The 20,476-nt window shown below is 34.6% G+C and overlaps 1 protein-coding gene across 2 annotated transcripts in view; it reads right to left on the reverse strand.

Annotated features, from left to right (window-relative positions):
- Positions 1 to 381: 381 nt before the first annotated feature.
- LOC150102163 (selenoprotein N-like) overlaps positions 382 to 20,476 on the reverse strand; it is an 82,523-nt gene continuing 62,428 nt past the window's right edge. The window contains exons 8-9 of one of the 2 annotated variants that reach the window (XM_090399315.1): positions 15,909 to 15,995; positions 382 to 4,514 (exon numbers count right to left, since the gene is read on the reverse strand). In XM_090399315.1, the coding sequence (XP_090255441.1) occupies positions 15,911 to 15,995 (85 nt within the window). In that variant the 3' untranslated portion in view covers positions 382 to 4,514; positions 15,909 to 15,910. Of the gene's footprint in view, positions 4,515 to 15,908; positions 16,002 to 20,476 lie in introns of both variants that reach the window. The other variant, XM_090399314.1, reaches the window with a different exon arrangement.

Consider the following 20,476-nt stretch of genomic DNA (forward strand, 5'->3'; position numbering starts at 1 on the left):
CCTCTTTGGCGACCACTGTTATAGAGGAATGAAGATCAATACAGATGATACTAGAACATATAGAAACTGCCCCAATACTCAACTGACACCCACATTTTTACCTGTCCAGCAATTACAGCAGCCTTGCAAGAAACAGATCCTAATCCTGAACAACAGCTCTATACAAACGAACTCACGGACATAGCCAAAGCAGTTCAAGGAGCACACGGAAACATCTAAGACTCTTCAAAGGACAAGACAACAACAACAATTCAATTTAATTTAAGATCACTTTTTTTGGAACAGAATAAAAAAAAAAAAAAAAAACATCATTAACAGGCCTTTGATAATACTAATTTAAGGGGTGGTTGTGTTTGTTGGTGACAGCCAAAATTCCTATCATTTATTAAGACTTTGTATTCTGAACTTCTTTATTATTACACAGCAAAAAACAGTGGCTTATCAAATTGACAAAACTGTTATCTTTCCCATGAAACAAAATACAATATGTTTATTTAAACAATTTTTAGATTTCATATAAAAAAAGTTAATCTACATAGCATATTTGAGAGGGCTACATTCAAAAAAATTTATAGCACAACAAAAGGAGATAAAAAGAAAGTAAATGATTAAAACATCAGCCACACTTCTGCAATGGCTTTTAAAGTGTAAGCTTCATAGATATATCATAAATATAGTCTTTATCTCCATTTGATGTATAAATAGAACTTTATAACATTAGTAAAAGTATAAAAATTACAAAATATATTAATAAAAATGTATTCATCCACCATCACCAAGAAGAGCCAGTAAGTACCACCTGGCAGTGACAATACTTGGTGAATTAAACACATGTAATATATACCTACAAATAACAATGCCAAGTTAAGAAATAAGTCCCAAAAGCATTGGTAATATCACAGCATACAAAGACAGTTAAACATGCTTTAACACGTTCACTGCCAAGCTGAAAATTGGAATTTCGTGTGGTGGCCAAATTTTTTTTATTTTTTTTAGTTTTTATTGTGCTCAAAATAAGTTAATATATTATTTATATGCTTTTATTATTATGTACATAGGATTTATGTACTCTAAATATCTATTACGCAATATCGCGTGATATGTAATTCGGTCAAATAAGTTATATATTTTACAAATAAAAAACATTTAAATATAATAATTATAACTTTAATTATCAGTCTTTTATAATCACATAGAATTTTTAAAAATAACGTACAAATAGAAAAAAATAATTATCAAAAATCAACATTTATAGGGAACTTACTAAAAAAAACAAACAAAAACAATACTTAAAATAAATAAAAACCAAACTTCAAGCACGCTAAATCAACGAATAACTAAACAAAATTGTCGTGTCGTTGCCTTGTCCGAACGCCGCCACTGTGCGCACTGGCTAACATAAACAATAGACAATGGCTGGCGGCCATCCCCACTCCACGAAAGTCGATCCCTTCCCTAGTGGCCAATATAAATATTACGTGCCATTTTGCTGTGGCCGCTATTCCACTTAGAAACTTGATAGCGGCGATAACGCGTGATCGGCCGACCGGTGAGAAGTTGAACCACACGATATCGCGTGATTGACAATGAACGTGTTAAGAGAATAAACATATTTAATAAATAATGGCATAAATTTCTAGAAAACAATATTCTATACATATAGAAATGCTTCAGTGTTGTGGTCATAAATGCTTCATGGTATAAACAACATCAAGAGAGGAAAACATATATTTATTAAACACACTAATATTTCACTGGTTTTCTTATTATCAGAGCACAAACATAACTGTGAGAGGCACGCAACTAAGTAATCGTGAAAAACAATTTAAATTGTAACTGACAACAGAGCTACTTGCATGGTGCCCTCTATGAGTTGGATATGCATAAAGTTAATTTAGAGAAGTTCAGGCTATCAATTCTTAAAACAACACTCTCCCAGATCTTTGGAAAATTAATGCAACCATTATTTTGAGGACGGGAAAGTGTTTCATAGCTGATGAATCCAAAAATAGTCTCTTAGACCTATAATGACTTCTGTGTAATATAGATGTTTCCTCCATCTGATCCTATGTGAAGGAGTATCCAGAGCATGGTTTGCCAGTCCTGACTTGCCACACAGATGGTTGCAGATGTAATTTTTGTGTTCTTCAAGGCAGATGTTAACTGGTCTACCAGTCTGTCCAAAGTCGGCTAAACTGCAGATACAAGAACTTTATTAAACTCCAGGATGAACAAGAAGATGCAGCTGATCTTCAGGAGAATGGATGAAGGTAGCCAGCTGGATGAAAAGTTTGCTAGACAGGTGTTATACAAGGATGTCTACTTTCTCTACACTTGATTAATATCTATGCTGAGGACATCATACATGAAGTATTAGGTGAGCTTAATACAGGAATTAGGACTGGTGGCAGATTGATCAGTAATCTGAGGTATGCTGATGATACAGTACTCCTTTGTAATAACAAGGAAGAACTAGGATGAATCCTTAACAAAGTTAATAAGATCAATAAGAACAGAGAACTTCAACTCAATCCTAGCAAGACAAAGATTATGGTTCTCAAAGGAAATACAGACAGGGAAGCTCCTGAGAAACATGTGTACCTTAATGGAGAAAGAATTCAGGAAGTCAGCAAGTTCGAATACCTGGGATCCATTATTAATGTGAAGAATTGCTGTTCAGAAGAAGACTAGGAATAGCTAAAACAACAGACAGAGACTTGTCTAAAATCTGAACCTATCTCCACAGGAACAAACGTGAAGATTCTGGATGTAGCTGGTTTTCCAACAGCAACTTATGGATGTGAAACCTGGAACCTAAAGAAGACTAATAGGAAAAGGATAGTTGCTTTTGAGATGTGGTTTTACAGAAGGCTGCACTGCTGAGGATTTCATATACTGAAAGGCAGTCAATTGGATGGGTGCTAGAAAAGATAGGAAGAACGTTCAAGTTCCTTAAAGACACTGACAGAAGAAAGCTAAAGTATTTTGTTTGAAAGGATGGAAGAAGACTTCTCAAAACAGTAATAGAAGGTCAAATTCCTGTAAAAAGAGGAAGGGATAGACTATCAAATGAGATGGATGGTGTTTCTGGAGTGACTGATCTTCAGAAAGCATACAACAGGACCACCTAGCGAGGACAGGTGTGGAACATCACCAAGGAAAGGAGTGATTATACAGTATCTGATGATGTTGAATGAGCTGATGTGGATGTAGCCATTGGCTAAAAAGGTGTTGGAAAGGTCCCTGAGCTCAGTTTCAAGGATTGCATCATTTGAACAAATAGTGCTGACTTGATGACTAAATGTTTTCAGGGTGCCATACTGTTGGGAAAGATTATGATGTGATTATTTATATAAATACCTTCCTGTATGAGTGGGTTTTCTGTAAATAGAGAAGGATAATGAGCCATTAGGAAGTCATGTGACTAGTGTATCTAAAGGGGAGAATTGTTACTTTCTTTTTCCATGAAATTTATTTTGGGATGCAGGCTGTTGAGATGTACTAAAAATGTGTCTGGATCATGAGGCCTAACAGCAAGTATATATCACCAACATAGTGCAGCTTTAAGTGTGGCTGTGTTGAGTGTTTGGTTTTCAAAATATTTCATAGAGAAGTTATTGGTTCCAATGGGTTCTAAATATATTTTTTCCTCTCTTAGTGTTGTTTATTCCCTGAAGCATTATTATGAATAATAATAGCCTGTGACACACAAGCTAGACACTACTCCTTAAAATCTCTTAGTTAGCCCTCAAGATAATGTCATAAGGAAAGTATTAATAGTTATATTTAAAAATGATTCCAATTAGTCTTCAGAGTCTTAAGTTATAAATACTAAAGCTACAATGTATTGCTTTCTTTCATTAAGATGTTGTGAACTGAACCAGCATAACTCTCAGATGGCTTAATGAATGAATATTTTAAATGGTCATCATATACATTATACATAGCCATTTTGGGCTATGTACAATGTTGTATGACATTTTCACTTTTTGTTTCTAAAATGAGACATACTACTGGAAATCATAAATAACTAAAAAGAACAAACCTACAAGTCATCAGGAAGATCTGATAGTAATTCACAAAAAAAGTATAGGTCACAGCAATAATATTTAAATCATTTAGCTGTGAATGATGTCATTTTCTAGTAATTTATGCATGAAATTTCATCCAAGAGAGAAAACCAAAACAAAACTAAAGGAAACAAACAAGAAAAGAACTGTTTTTTTTTTTTTTTTTTGATTTTATGACACAAACATATTTCATATTTACAAGGATGCACATATTGCATAAAATAAGTCATATATATTAGGTTTATAATGTTATGCCATACTTCTGTTGCCAGAAGTTGCATAAATCACACAAAATATATAATAAGGAAGACTTGATTGCACAGGTCTCAAAATTCATGTTTAGGGCTTTTTCTTTTTTTTCCCCTTGTATTATTTTTATCTTACACTTAATCTGACAATTTCATTGTGTTATCTGTTGTCTTGCAAATGGATTTCACTGAAAATCTGAAATAAAACACACACATATAACAGATTTACTAGTTGTGCAATCTACTTAAATAGTATTTTTTTACTTTTATCTCTCAGCTTTCAGTCATTTAATCTTTTTAAAATATATATTATTATTATTATATGGTATCTAAATGGAGTCTGGAGACTCATTGCAGGAGATTGCACTAACTTTTATATGCACTAAACCTATCATACCTCTCACACTGATTCACTGTCAGGGCACTCAATTAATTCTGGCAATTCATGCCACTCATTCACCACTCTTCACACAAAAAATCTAATTTAAATCCCCTTTAACATCTTATAAGATCCTATCACATCCCCTCTTTTCTGCCTATCAACTAAACTTTGTAACTCACACACCTTCAACCTATTCTCATAGGGAATGTTCCATAGACTTGTCACCAGCTTGATCACTCGTCTCTGAATTCTCTATCACCTCATGGTTCCCAAGAAATCCAGGTGAGGTGAGGTGACCAAATCTGTGCACAACAGTCAAGATATATGGCCAAATCATAGTCTTATAAAGAGGGATAAATAACTTAGCTATCTTTACATGTTAGCATTTTTTCAACATCCAAGTAATTGCTTGATGTTTTACCAACTTTTGCAATGTGGTCTCTGGACTTCAACTCTGTCTACCATTATCCCTAAGTCTCTAGCCTCATCTTACTGCAATCAAGTACCATCAATATAATACACAGTATGCAACCTTTTCAATCTGAAGCACATAATTTTACATTTTGCAACATTAAATTGACAATCATTATTGCCCACAATGCCAATTTATTTAAATCATCCTGCAGGATATCTACATCACCTTTATCAACTATTGCCCACCCAAATTTTGCATCATCAGTAAACAACTGATGATATTCAATATTGAATATTTTCTATCAGTGTTCTGTCACTGCTTGTTTTATTTAAGTCTTCCAAAGTAATTACTTCAGATATTCAGAATATTTTACATTTCATTTTCATGTGATTCCTTTTAATGTATTCTTTCCTCCATTTCTAGCTTTTTCAATTGCCTTCAAAACATTCTGTACCTTCCTGATGTTTACCTTCTGTATCCTTACTAAAGTCTACTGATTGATTACACTCAGCTAATTTTACATCACTCCTCCACTCTTTTATATTTTTCTCTGTATTTTCTCAGAACACTGATTTACTTGCAGGGAACTTTTGATATGCTTACTTCTTTCCCAAGACTGCCTCTCTAGCTTCCTGAGTCTGCCATGGAGTTCTGATTTTTTTATTCTTGAAGACAGCTTCACCACATGCCTCTCTAGATGAATCAATCAATGTTGTCTTCACAGTTTGCCACTGAGACTCCAAAGGTTTTGTTGTTGTTTTCAAACACTTGAAGTTTTTCTTGAATAATATAGCAATCCCTTGATTAATGCATCTCCGATTAGTGCATTTTTTTTTCTGTACCCAAATGCAATTAATGCCCCTCTAAAATTCGATTAGTGCACCTATATACATCTTAAAAATAAATGTTACAGATTTTAAAAATTTTCTATCTATATATTTTTATAGCTAACTATTTTTAAAAATCACTCACTAGATGAAATAATTTAGTTACCAATCTAAAACATTTTATAGAGTCATTTTTAATGGCATACTACACTATTTCCATGTACGCCATGTTTCAAATTTACTGCCAAAATTATCCAATGCTAATTACATTGCATTTTGCAAATCATATCTCATGCCTCCTTGATAATTGTTTTCCTTACTTTTTTATTTTAAAGTATTTTCCCAACCTTTAACCATGAGTTAAATTAAAATTAAAAAAATTAAAAGTGAGCAAAAAAGTGGAAGTGTGAAAAAGATTCTCATTGGAAGAAAAACTTGAATTAATAAAGAAAAATGAACAAGGTGAGTCTAGAGCAAAAATAGGACAAGAACACAAAATGGGTGGATCAACTATAAGAGCAATTTAAGCAAAAGCTGCTGAATATAAAGAGAAAGGTAAGGTTGCCTCAAGTTCATCATGCATGCAGACCACTCAAAATTAAAGTATTATAATGATTGAATTAGAGAGACTTCTTTCTACACAGATCAAAGATTGTAACCATAAACAGATCCTACTAAGCACTGACCTTATTAAATCAAAATATTAAGTCTCTTTGCAACTTTGAAAGAAAGGGCTATCAATGATGGAAAAGAAGAATTCCATGCTAGTGCTGGGTGGTTTGAGCATTTCAAAAAGAGAAATAGCCTAAATAATGTTCGAATCACAGGCGAAGCTGCAAGTGCAGATGGTGGCTGCAAATTATCCAGAAATTTTGAAGAAAATTGTGGAAGAAAGCTGTTGCAATCAACAAATATTTAATGTCGATGAAACTGGCCTTTTTTTTGGAGGCGAATGCCTTCCAAGACTTTTCTAACCAAATCAGAGAAATCTCAGCCTGGTTATAAAGTCGCAAAGGATAGAATGACTCTTCTATTAGGTGATTGAAGAAGGTGATCTAAAGTTAAAACCCTTGGTAGTTTATAGGGTACAAAATCCTAGGACCCCCAATGGCATTAATCAAGCTTCCCTTCCCATCAGTTGGAAGTCCAACAAGAAAGCATGGATTACTAAAGCTTTATTCAAAAGATTGTTTGCAAGTTATTTTCATCCAAGAGTTGAGAATTTTTGCAAATGAAATAATCTTGATTTTAAAGCTCTGCTTATTTTAGACAACTCACCTGGCCACCCTACTTCTCTTGATTCATTCTGTGAGAACATTAAAGGGATATTTTTACTGCCAAATACAACTTCTTTCATACAACCTATGGACAAGGAGATTATCACAACCTTTAAGGCATACTAACTGAGAAGAACATTTAAACAGGCAATAGAAGCAACATCTGGAGAGAATTCTATGATATTAGTAGAATTCTGGAAGAAATTTAATGTTAAATCTGCTGCTGAAAATATTCATCAATGTTGTAATGAAATTACTACATCACTACAAATGGCTAGCAATATGCAAGCCATTTGGAAGCACATGATGTTAGAGGCTTTTCAAATGAAATGGATAATGTTGTTGAGGAAATTGCCACCATCGGGCGTGAACTGGGTTTTGATGAGATTGACAATGATAACCAAGAGAATTGAGTGATTCCGACCTGCTAAATTTAGATGCACAGCAGGAAGATCCTGAAGGATATGAAGAAAATTTAACCACTGACAGTCAGCCAAAAGAGATTTCACAGAAACAATTTGAAAATACAGCCTCCATAGCTCAATCAGTATAGACGAAGCCCTTCGGAATGATCTGGGTTTGATTCGTGTCTATGACATGAGGAATCTTTATCTGGTCTCTTTCAAAAGGTGAGTTAACCAGTCTCATATGGGAGTGAAGGGTTTTTTCCTCCCTCAAAACAGGCAAACCTGTCTCGTGAACACACACACACACACACGGCTACAGTCATAAATATACCATGGCCAAGAATGCACCATCATATCCCTAGTACGGTAACAATCAAAGTTTTTAAGCAGCAATGCTTAGAGGCTGACCCTTATGAAGAGAGAAGCAGTAAAATTTGCAGAGGAGTAGAAAAGACAATAGGACCATACCACCAGTTGTAGGAAAAAAAGAAACAGAATGCCCACCAAATTACATTAGCTCAATTCTTTATTAAGAAGTAGATTAATAAATTTATATTCTGAATATGTTTTATTGTCTTTCAGCTTCATGGTTTTCCTTTAACTATGTCCCTGAGACATACCCTAATTCTTTTATAAAAAAAAAAAAATTAAGGGTCAAAAAAGAAATTTGAGAAATGAATTATATTTTTTCCTGTAGGTTATTATATTTGATTAGTGCATTTTCCATTAATATGCCTGTTTTAAAGAACACATTAGGTGCATTACTCGAAGGATTGCTGTATTTGTATAGTTAACTTTACAGTTAACCTGTAAAAGCTGCTATATATTTTCATTTCAAAATGAAACAAAACGATATAAAAAGAAAAGTGACGATATAATATATAAATGAAAAGATTTTCTCTTAATGGTATTTTTGTAATATCAATTCATTAAGTAAAAGTAAAGAAAACTGCAGTCATAGCATTGTTATTATTCCATTCAAGTAAAACCTTTATTCTGAATGACTGGGAATGATCCATAAGAAGAGTGGCACACATGGAATATATAATAATCTGTGTGGGAAAAATACTAGTATGGGTAAAAAATAACAAAAACAACAAAAAAGAGCTAACTTACCAATTGGTACAACAGTCTTGCCATAAATACTGTTACAATTTCTGTGCTGCCCACAGAATTGCATGAACCTGGTTCCATTAGTGATATTGTGCACAGCCAACATTCGCGTACATAGCCAACTAACTATATATGTGAATGTTGTTGGCTAGCTGTACAGGTTAACATGTAGTGGGGAGAATATGGGAACTTGTTGCTATAATTGCACTTCACAAGGTTGGAATGCAACCATCTGTTATTTTCAACACACTAAAAACACTCGGGATGTTTGTGTATCAGACTATTAACTGTTATAATGATAGAGAAGATGTATCTGACCACCAAAGAATGGGCCGACCATGCTACGTTGGAATACAACAGTCTGTGAGGGCTGTAAAGGCATGCTTTTGCCATAATCCTGTGAAAACACAGAAATTGATGTCACAAGAGATGAATGTTTAGCAGATAATGATGTCATGTGTACTAACTGATGACCTGAGAGTGAGAGCATATCATTCTACTGGACAATTCCTAACACCACAACTTATGCAGCAAAGGGTGATAAATCAAAGGCACTTCTCTGGTGGTAAGCAAACAACAGACAGAGATATCCTCAACCCAGATGAGAAGATTTTCACCAACGAAGAATTGTTTAACTGTCCAAATGATCGAATATAAGCCTTGGATGGCTGCACAGCAAGTGTCATAGCATCTATGATTCAAAGAAGTCATCACTCTGCATCACTGATGCAGAGTGATGTTATGGTTTGGTGGAGAATGACATATCAAGACATATTCAAGTTGCATTTCTGCAAGAAAGGGATCAAAACAGTGAAATCAAGCAAGCAGTTTTACAAATTGCTATGCAGGAAGTACAAGATAGTCTGCAGTAGACAGATGCATGAAGAATATAAAGTGCAGGCTAGAAAAGTAACAAGCATGGTTAAAAAACGAAAAAGTAGAATATGAGAGGAGAGTAGCCAGGCAGGACAAAGATCATCCAAGGGAATTTTTCTGCTATGTGGCAAGCAAGAAGAAAATAATTAATAATCACGGCAGGTTGACACTGGTGGATAGTTATTATTATTAACTCAAGACTCCATGTAGTCAAAGACTCATCTAGGAGGTCCTCGTCATACACACAGCTCATCATATCATGCCTTAAACACACTCAAATTCTCTGTCACCTTATTACAATAAGTAAGTAGATTACTAAAACATGACCTCCCTTCAGCAAATCCATGCTGTCTATCAAAGATAATACCATTGTCGTCAATGCAATTCTGAATGCTAGTTCTCACCAGCTTCTCCAACAACTTAACCACAACACCTGCACACAGATAGGCCTATAATTTGATGCTTAAGTTCGATCACCTTAAGCCTTCGATCACCTTCGATCACCTCCCTTATGAAGCGGCACAATCCTGCCCTCCTTCCACTCCTTTGGAAATTGACCGAATGCAAGACTCATATTAAAAAAAAATGTCAAGGCAGATGTCAACTCCCTGACACATTCTTTCAGAATACATGGTGATATATTATCAAGTCCTACAGCCTTATTAACATCAAGTCTGCTCAATTCCCCATACACCTCTTGCTCACTTACAGTCAGTCTCTCTCACTTCTCCATCATCAACTGCTCTCAATCTCTCCATGATGTCACATTAGCAAGAATGAAAGACCTTATGAACTGCTCATTAAGTATCTCTACTTTATCTTCCGCAGCAGTTGTCCTTATACCATTTTCTCCAATCAATGTCATTCTTCCATAATCATTCTTTTCTTTGCTGGCTACATATCCAAAAAAACTCCATAGCATTCTTTTTGGCTTCATTAGCTAACTGCTGCCCATACTTCACTTTTGCTATCCTTACCAACCAAGTCACTCTCCTTGCCTGGTCTTTGTAATTCTCATGGAAATGGTTATTACCACTTCTCTCATGCTTAATCTCTTCATTGATCCATTTCAAACCTACCTTATTTAACCTTCTGATCCTTGGAATACATTCAGACATTGCTTCTACTAGATAGTTCTTGAATATCCCATAAATAAAATATCCTATAGAGTTCTTGGATTACTTTACAGATCTTTGGACAGATAATACTGGCATCAAAAATAATTACACCAGAAACTTACAAAATACTTTAAATGATATGATAACAATGAAAGAATTAAAGGGTTCTTTAATTCTTTCATTAAATTTTCATTTCTTTCACTAAATAAAATAAAAAATGGCAAATTACCAGGAGAAGATGGGATAAACTCCAAACTGTATAAATTTGCTGGAAAAAAATTTCATCAAAGATTACTAAAATTTTTAAATAAAATATATACAAATGAACAAATACCAATAGAATGGAATACAACTATAGTAATACCTATATTTAAAAAAGGGGATAAAACAAAACCTGCTAACTACAGAGGTATTAGTTTATTGAATACATGCTACAAAATATATAGCAGAATACTTAATGAAAAACTAAAAATATAGAGTGAAAAAATATTATTAGAATGTCAAAATGGATTTAGAAAAGGATGCTCTACAATGGATGCAGCTTTCTGTTTAAAACTACTCACAGAAAAAAGAAGAGAATTTAATTTGGAAGCTCATCTTTTGTTTATAGATTACGAAAAAGCATTTGACAAAGTAAAAAGATATATACTGTTTGATATATTACAAAGAATATATATACCTACTATTGTACTACATGCAATATTGAATATATATAAAGATAATGAAATAAAAATAAATGAAAAGTTGTCTGAAAAACAATCTATAAACCAAGGAGTAAGATAGGGATGCCCTCTGTCTCCAACATTTTTTTAATATTTACATTAATGAAATATTAATACAGTGGAACACCTTAAACAATCAAGGTATAGAAATTTCCTGGAAGAACAAAATAAACACACTATTATTTGCAGATGATCAGGTAATAATATCAGATAAGGAAGACAATTTACAAAGAGCAATACATAATTTAAACATTATAGTAGAACAGTTTGGAATGAAAATTTCCATAGATAAAACTAAAACAATAGCATTTTGTGGACAAACTCCAGTTAGAAGCAAAATAGTTATTAATAATAAAATAATAGAACAGATAAATACTTTCAGTTATCTTGGATGTGAAATATCATATGAAGGAGAAAAAGACAAAATTAAAACTTCAAAATTTTTACAGATTATAGACCTGATAAATAGAACACTCAACCCAAATATAGTACAAAAATAAACACGCTTGAAAATACACAATACTTTAAGCAGTGCCCACATTATTATATGGCAGTGAAATTTGGGCAATAAACAAACAAGATAAACATAGAATAAAAACAAGTGAAATGAGATTTATGAGAAGAACTGCAAAATACACATTATTAGATCAAAAAAGGAACGAAGGCATTTTAAAAGAACTAAAAACAAAATCAATAGAAGAAAAACTAAACAATTATAAGCAAAAATCGATTGAACATGTAAACCGAATGGCCAACACCCGACATCCAAAACAAATACTAAAATATAAGCCAATTGGAAAAAGAAGCCATGGTAGACCTCAAAAAAGGATATTGGATGGACAATGAGACCGGAACAGACCAATATGGTCTATACCCGTAATTAGTGTTATGATGTTATCCCCCAAGCTGCATTGATCTCTTTTCCAGCTAACTCCTCATTCCATGCTACACCTGCAATCTGTTTCCTGAGCTCCTCATAATCACCAGCCTTGTAGTTCCACATATATCCTTTTCTCACAGAGGTACTCACGCTGCAGGCAACCACCCAGGTAATCACTTCATGGCCACTCTCACCAAATGGAGGGTGATTTGACACCTCATTTATAATTACATCCTCTGATGAGATGATCAAATCCAAGACCCTCAATTCTCATGTGTCCTCTATTACATACTGCCTGAGATAGTTGTCCCTCAAAACCTCAAGAAACTCATTTTCTTTACTTCCAGTTGCTAGCTCATCATCCCAGTCTATGTTGCCATAATTAAAATCACCCTTTTCTTATTTGTTTGGCTAATTTGATTATACATTTCATAGTTACTACTATCCACATTACCAGGTCTATAACAATATCCAACTAAGTATTTCATTCTATTCACCTCTATCTCACACCACACTGCCTCAAAACCACTAGTACTATGTTCCTCTCGCATCTCTATTTTGTGTGGACATAATAGCACCCCTCCCCCCCTTCCTTTTTATCCTTTCTATCCTCATGAAACACATCATACCTTTCCATCTCTATTTTTGTCAGGATGTCGTCTTCATTCAACCATGTCTCACTTATTCCAACAATTTTTGGGTGAACAGACTCAATTAATGCAACCATTTGATTTCATTATGATAGCAGAGTAACCATAACAAATGATATGGTGGAATTATTTAATGAACACTTCATCAGTGTATATCATAGTGGTGTGAATGATGTTGTGCAACATGTAGAAGGGAGACAAGAATTAGGAGAATTAAAGGTGAAAGAGTCAGAGATGTATCAAATGTTGTTTGGGTTAGATGTTAATAAGGATGTGGGAATGGATGACATATTGCCATGTATTTTTAAAGAATGTGCAAAAGAGTTAGCCATGCCCTTAACCTGGTTATTTAATGAAAGTCTTACAGTTGGGAAGGTTCCTAAAGTGTAAAAAGAAGACAAAATAATACCTCTCCATAAGCTTGGTTTGAGAACTGAAGTTTTCAATTATAGACTGGTCTATACATCTGCAGTTATAATCAAAGTGTTGGAAAAATTGGTGAAGGGCAGGTCTTGTTTTAGGAATATGCTTATGTTTTATGATAAGGTGACAAATGTACTGCATAAGGGAGAATCACATACAGTGATATTCTTGGACTTTGCAAAAAGCATTTGATAGATTACTACATGATAGGTTAGCATACAAACTGCAGAAGATAGGAATAGATAGTATATTAGTTTGATTGATCAGAGATTGGCTCTTAAAGGTGACCAGTGGCATGCCTCAGGTTTCTGTTCTTGGGCCTCCACTGTTTAACCTGTTTGTTAATGATATTTCATGTGGATTGACTGGGATCTTCAAATGTTAGCCGATGATGCAAAGTTAGGTAGAATTAGAAGTGCTGATATTAATTCTCTACAGGAAGATTTGAATAGACTTTTAGCTTGAATAAATGAGTGGGGGTTACAGTTTTAATATTAATAAATGTAAGGTGTTACACTTTGGGAAAGAAAGATATAAGGCTATGTACTGTATTGATGAAGCTGTACTTCATGAAGTGAATGAGATTCAGGATCTTAGAATGATGGTAGACAGTGGACTAAAGTTCCATGGGTACATCAAGAGTGTTGCAAAGATTGCACATTGTATTGCTGTTATGATAAAAAGTACACTTATATGTAGAGATAAGGTGGTGGTGGAGGTGCTAAGATTTGGTTACCTAGTTTTCATTCATTGTAATGTGGAAACACTAAAGAGGGTCCAAAGATGATAACCAAAGTGATATCAGGACTCTGGAGTGTTGGTTATGAAGAGAATGTGGATTACAGAGGTGTATAGGAGGAAAAGAGAAGACATAATAGAGACCTTTAAGTGAGTTAAGGGATTCTATTAGATTAATACAGAAGGAATTATACAAAGAGTAGATGTTAAGATGGGAAGAACAAGAGACCATCCCTGGAAGTTGCATAAAGATGTGGTGAAGAAGGGTGTGAGGAGCAGATATTTTTTGTGGAGAGTTGTCAGAGAGTGGAATGCATTACCAGAGTACACTGTGAATGCAGTGTAATGTAAATAACTTCAAAGCTAATTATGACAGACTTGCTGGTGGTCGATTGGGTCTCCCTTTATGAGTCTGTTGACTTCATGGAGGTTATCAAAATAATATTATTTGCCTTTCTGTTGCTGTGTTTCTACATGATCTGATCTGATCTTCCCTTTCAGTCGTTTTCTGACTGTAGGTGACTTTGTAGGCATTGTCCACAAAGTATTCGTGGTGAAATTTTTACAGGGTAGTTCACCACTGCTTTCCCCAACCCCCCAATTTTATCCGGGCTCGTGACCAGCATATGGCTGGGATGTATTCATGACTGTAATCCATGTGTGTTCAGGAGCTGGCCCGCCTGCTCCAGGAGACGAAAAACCCGAGCCTCTGGGTGAAAAACCTTGACTGAGCTACGGAGGCTCTATCAGGACTCTAGAAAAACTAATAGATTGTATGAGATCTAGCACAGAGAGTCAGGAAACTAAATTATAAAGGGAGGAATGGTGTGAATGTAAGAGCAACAATGTTATTTAAATAAGTTGATGCCAGAAATGTGCTTTCTAATGGAAATGTTCACGAAGAGAGAATGATTTCGACTTCGTGTTTGTCCAGTTTGGACCCATGCAATGATTTCTACATGTATAAGGCACTAGGTCCGTGCAGCTAGCCTAGTGGCTATGCGCTTCGCAACCATATGCCTGGGGAAGGAGTGTCCAAGGTTCGATTCCTGTTGACAACGTGAGGAGTTCAAGGATCTTCCTCAGCCATAACCCAAGCCAGTCTTGGGCATGGACAGCAGGATTTTTCCCCAGTTTATTTTGGGGGTTTTCCTCCCGAAAAGCACTTTTATCATCTTTAATTACTTTACAGTCCTATTTCCTCCATTTCTAAGTTTTTTAAATAACCTCCAGAACATTTTTCTATCATCCTGATATTTATTTTCTATGCTCTTACCAAAGTCTTTCCATGGTTTTTATTTAACAAGTTTTACACAGTGCTTCATTTTCTTACATTCTGCATTATGGATCACCACACAGAATGGTTTCAATCTTTATTGAGATTTCATCCATGTAGGCATTAATGCAGAAGTCTTATGACTTCTGCATTAATTTAATTGATTTTCAATCTTTTATGCTTAGATTAAAACAAGAATATAATTTCTTGTCTAGTACATTTATAAAGATAAAAGAAAGCTAATCTGATTAATATTCAGTATTGATCTGATATATATATATATATATACACACATATGACATCAGCTCAGAAGAGGCAAGTCTGTGTTCTTTAAGGTGATCACTTCTTATACAGAAGCCTTTGAAGGTGATGGGATTGTGGTCCTACTGGAAGATGTGTTTAGTTCTGAATATAACATTTCAAATTAACTGATAATAAATATATTTATTTAAGCATTTCTTAGCACACAAAAAAATCACTACTTACAATTATAATTCTTGCTTTTCTCTAAATGCATCAGCTTTCTGAAGACCCTCTTTCAAAAATGAAAGATAACTTTTTTCTACAGGATCACTAAAACTCAAAATAATACATAATTTCAAATTAGCCTGTTTGTATGCATGGAAATAAATTACTCTACTTGAATTATATATATATATATATATATATATAAACATTTAGAAAAAATATTAATTATCACTTAAAAAATGTTTTGTAAGACTAATAACAAGATTAATTTTTATGGCTATTTTGCCTATTTTTCTTTAGAAGCACACCTTATAATAACATCATTGTTACTCAATTCTCTAAAGCAAAGAATTGAGCTTTAAAGAATTGGGTAAAAAGCCAATGACATTATACAAGGGGTACTCCTAAAGAAAAATAGGCAAAATAGCTATAAAAATTAATATTAATTTAGAGGAGTAGCATGGAAAATTTCCTGGAAATAACATTTCTAATAACAAGAGCCCAAATCCAAGTATTTACATAGTGTACTATATTTACGATAGCAAGAAAATATATAATGGTTAAAAATCATATATATTTAAGTGTTGACAAATGTTTCAATTCCTTTCATATGCATCTTTACATGTCTCTCACTTGCAATCAGCAAGAGGTTAGTGTTTAATGTTTTTTCTTCCTGGCACAAAAACTCTTACATTTTTAAAAAAATATAATCTTTGGTTGAAGTAGCCTGCTTTTCAATAAACACAGGAAATATCATCATGATTAAGTTTACATTATTATTCATCTCCTATCAACAATTTCACTCCAAGTCAATCTATTACATGTGAGCACTTCGATATTGTCATATCTAACATTCCATGCTTTTAGGGCACTTCTGACCAACTCAATCAACCTAGACCTTGATCTTCCTCTGGGTCTCTTTCCTGCCATCTTGGCATCAAACACATGTTTTACTAACCTTTCTTCACTCATTATATTTAGATTAGCTCTGCTGACACATTCTTGAATGCTAACAATGTCAAGTTCCTTTCTAATATCTTCATTTTTAACATGATTCTGCCATTGACACCATCAGTTCACTCCCCTAATTTTTTCAGAACCCTCATATCTGTAGCCCTTGCTCAAGTGCTTTATTTCTAACCCAACTCTCAGATGCATAACTTAAATCTGGTTTAAACACGGTCTTATATACTGTTAGTTTGTATTTTGGGTAATTTCTCTCTTATTCCATTATTCAGCTGGCTACCCACCATACCAATTTTGCTTATTCTGTTGTTTATTTCCAGATTTAAAATGCCATCTTCACAAAAACTGTGCCTAAATAGCTGAAATATTTTACCTGTTCTGTAGGCTTTTCATTCAAGAATGCAGGTGATGTGTTTCTATGCTACTGCATATTTTCATAGTTTGGTCTTTTTATTGCTGATTTTCATGCTTAAAATTGTTACAGCTGCTATTCAACTGGGTTAGTGAAACCTGGAGACTTGCACTAGATGTGTTTAGGAGTACATCATCATCTGCATAAAGCAAAGAGCTAAGTTTGACATTCCCAATTTAATATAAGGCTTGATGCCACTTTCTTTCAAAATGTGATCCGTATAGATGATGAATAAGACAAAAAATACTAGTCATGGTGGTGGCGGTAGTGGACAGTAGATGGCATTGGTGTAGATGATGATGGTAGTAGCAGTTCAGTTCAGTTGGTGGAGGCAGGGAGTTATAAAATAGGTGCCCTCCCTCAATGAGTCTTTGGAATCCTTGGAGGTGTCACGAAATAATAATAATCCTTTATCCAAGTGTAAACAAACAAAGTTTGCACACGAAGTGCTGCTAATTCCCTGGGGTATTTCTTCAAGACGTGGTGATATGTTGTCAAGTCCAAATGCCTTATTAACATCAAGCTTACTTAATTCCTCACGTATCTCCTGCTCACTCACTATAAGTCCCTCCTCAACTACCATATTCCATGCTCTGGCTTCTCATGATGAAAAACCTCAATAAACTGCTGACTGAATAGTTCAACTATATTCTCTGCATCAGTTACCAATCTACCACTGTCATCAATAACATCATCCTCCTATAGTGATTCTTTTGCTTGCTAGATATCGAAAGAACTCACTAGGATTTTTCTTGGCCTGGTTGGCCAATTTCTGCTCATGTGTCTTTTACTGAGTCACTTACTGGCCTGCTTTTTTTTATTCATTTTTTTCATGCAACTGATTATTACTAATATTCATCTTATATTGTCATAGTGTCATCTTCCATATTTCATATTTAATTCCTTTGTTCATCCATTTTATTCATACCTTCATTAGCCTTTTCACTTTTGGAATAAACTCAAGCATTGCTGCTGTTAAATATCTCTTGATCGGTGTCCAAGCAGTATCTGTCTCCTTTCCATCTAATAGCTCCCAGTTGTCTCCTAAGCTCTTCATAATCACTCTTACCAAATGGGTGATTCGACATTCCATTTGCAATCACATCCTCTGATGTGATTTATCTATCTACTCCAGCTGCCTTTCCACATTTCAGATATTTGAAGGCTTTTTCCCCCTGCATCAAGTGCTGATGTTATTCCTGACTACATTCCTCTTGAATCTTTTTTATCAACCTTTTGTCTTCTTGTTTCATTTAACAATCTTTCAAATTAATTACTGCAGACATCTAGACTATCTTTGCTTCTTATGTCATTTTTTCCACTATCTGATTCCTTTTACTCCTTCATTCATATGTGAGCATTTTTTTTTCAATACAAAACATTTTCTCTTGATTTATCATCTCTCTTTTTTTATCAAATTCTTCCCTTTTGTTCAGCTGCTTTTACAAATTGCTTCATTTTCCTACATTTTTGGCTGTGTTCTATTAAAGCACATGCTGACTTACTTGCCAGGAACTTTTAGTAGCCTTTCTTCTTTTCTATGACTGTTCATTAATTCCGAGTCAACCATGAAGTTGACTCAGAATTAGTCAACTTCATGGTTATGCTTGTCGTTGTAATCAATTTCACTACATGGCTGAATCAATCACTGCTTTCTTCAGAGTCTACCAACAATGCATCTCAAGGTTGGTTTTTATTTTCAAACTCTTTCTCCCCCCCCCCCCCCACTAATATCTGTATATTTGTGTCTACAGTTCACTTCTAAAAGTGAACTGTAGACACAAATATACAGATAAATATAAATATGAACTGCTTGACTTTTTAACATGAAATGATGATGGTTTAACCCATCCAAATATGTGGGGAATTCTGATCCTAAGTATTTGCAATTTGTTTTGCTTTATTTTTAATACACTACTGTTATTTGTGCTATGCATAATTTGTCAGATTGGAATCATTTCAAGTGGAATAATGAAATTAATGAATAATAAATTCCTTTCATCTATCAGCATGTTGCACTTGCCTCAAACAGTTAGCCAACTTCATGTTGGAAGTTTAATGGATTGTATACAGCACTCGGAAGGATTAAAACAGATTTTTAATACTTCCTATATTTTGTCTCAGTCACTGAGACATCGTCAGGGATTACATAAAAACCAATGTAACATATACACAAATACCACACAATACTAAGCTAACCACGTGGGTGACTCTAAACCCACATGGATTGTATACAATCCATAAGCCTCCAACATGATGTCCTCACAGCACTTAAGCCTCAACACATGGAGTTAGCCAACTGTTATATATTCATACTTTGTTTCAAATGTAGCTTCTATCACTGAAGACCAATAGTTATTCCTTCTGAACTAGTTGTTATCAATCAACAATTATACAGTTTTATTGTACTTATATATTTTCTTATACCATTTCTAAGTATATTATTGGATGCTGTCAATGACCAATACCAGTAGATTAACAACAGAAGTTGTGATGAAGATTAATTTGAAAATGTGGGTCAACATTTAAAAGTATATAAAGATAAAAATTAAACATCACTAGAACTTCTAGTATTTATTATTATTATTATTACTTGACACCTCCAAGGAGTCCAAAGACTCATTGAGGGAGGGCACCTACTCTACAACTCTGCTTCCACTGCTCAAATCCACCATCCACAATGAACCGCAATTACATTAATGCCATCTACCGACCACCACTACTAGTATTTCCACAGATAATCAGAAACATCCACGCCTATGGTGGGATTTGAACCCACAGCCTTTTGGCTGGAGAGCGAATACACTAACCACTTGGCCAACCAGGCCGGCGAAAAATGTTCCTCCAGTCGGCGACTAGACTCAAACTTATAAGCCTTTTTCCATGTGGTCAAGCGCTGTAGAGTGCAAACACCACTTCTACTGAGCTACATAGGTCCTAAAAGTTTCTCTAGTCAGTGACTAGAATCAAACTAATGACATTCTCTCTTTGGGGGGGGGGGGGGTAGTGCTGAGGAATGCAAACACCACTTCTACTGAGCTACACAAGCTCAAAAAATCTTTTAACATAACATGGTTTCGATCCACGGACCTCATGGACTTCCACTGCACCACTGTGCTACTATTAGGTGGTAGATTGACCTCCCCGTCAATCCACCAACTACAATGAACTGCAACTACCATCATCATCACCGTCATCTACCGCCCAC

This window comes from Typopeltis vanoorti, chromosome 10 (assembly GCF_054136105.1).
Source record: "Typopeltis vanoorti isolate ZY-2024b chromosome 10, IOZ_Tvanoo_1.0, whole genome shotgun sequence".
NCBI lineage: Eukaryota > Metazoa > Arthropoda > Arachnida > Uropygi > Thelyphonidae > Typopeltis > Typopeltis vanoorti.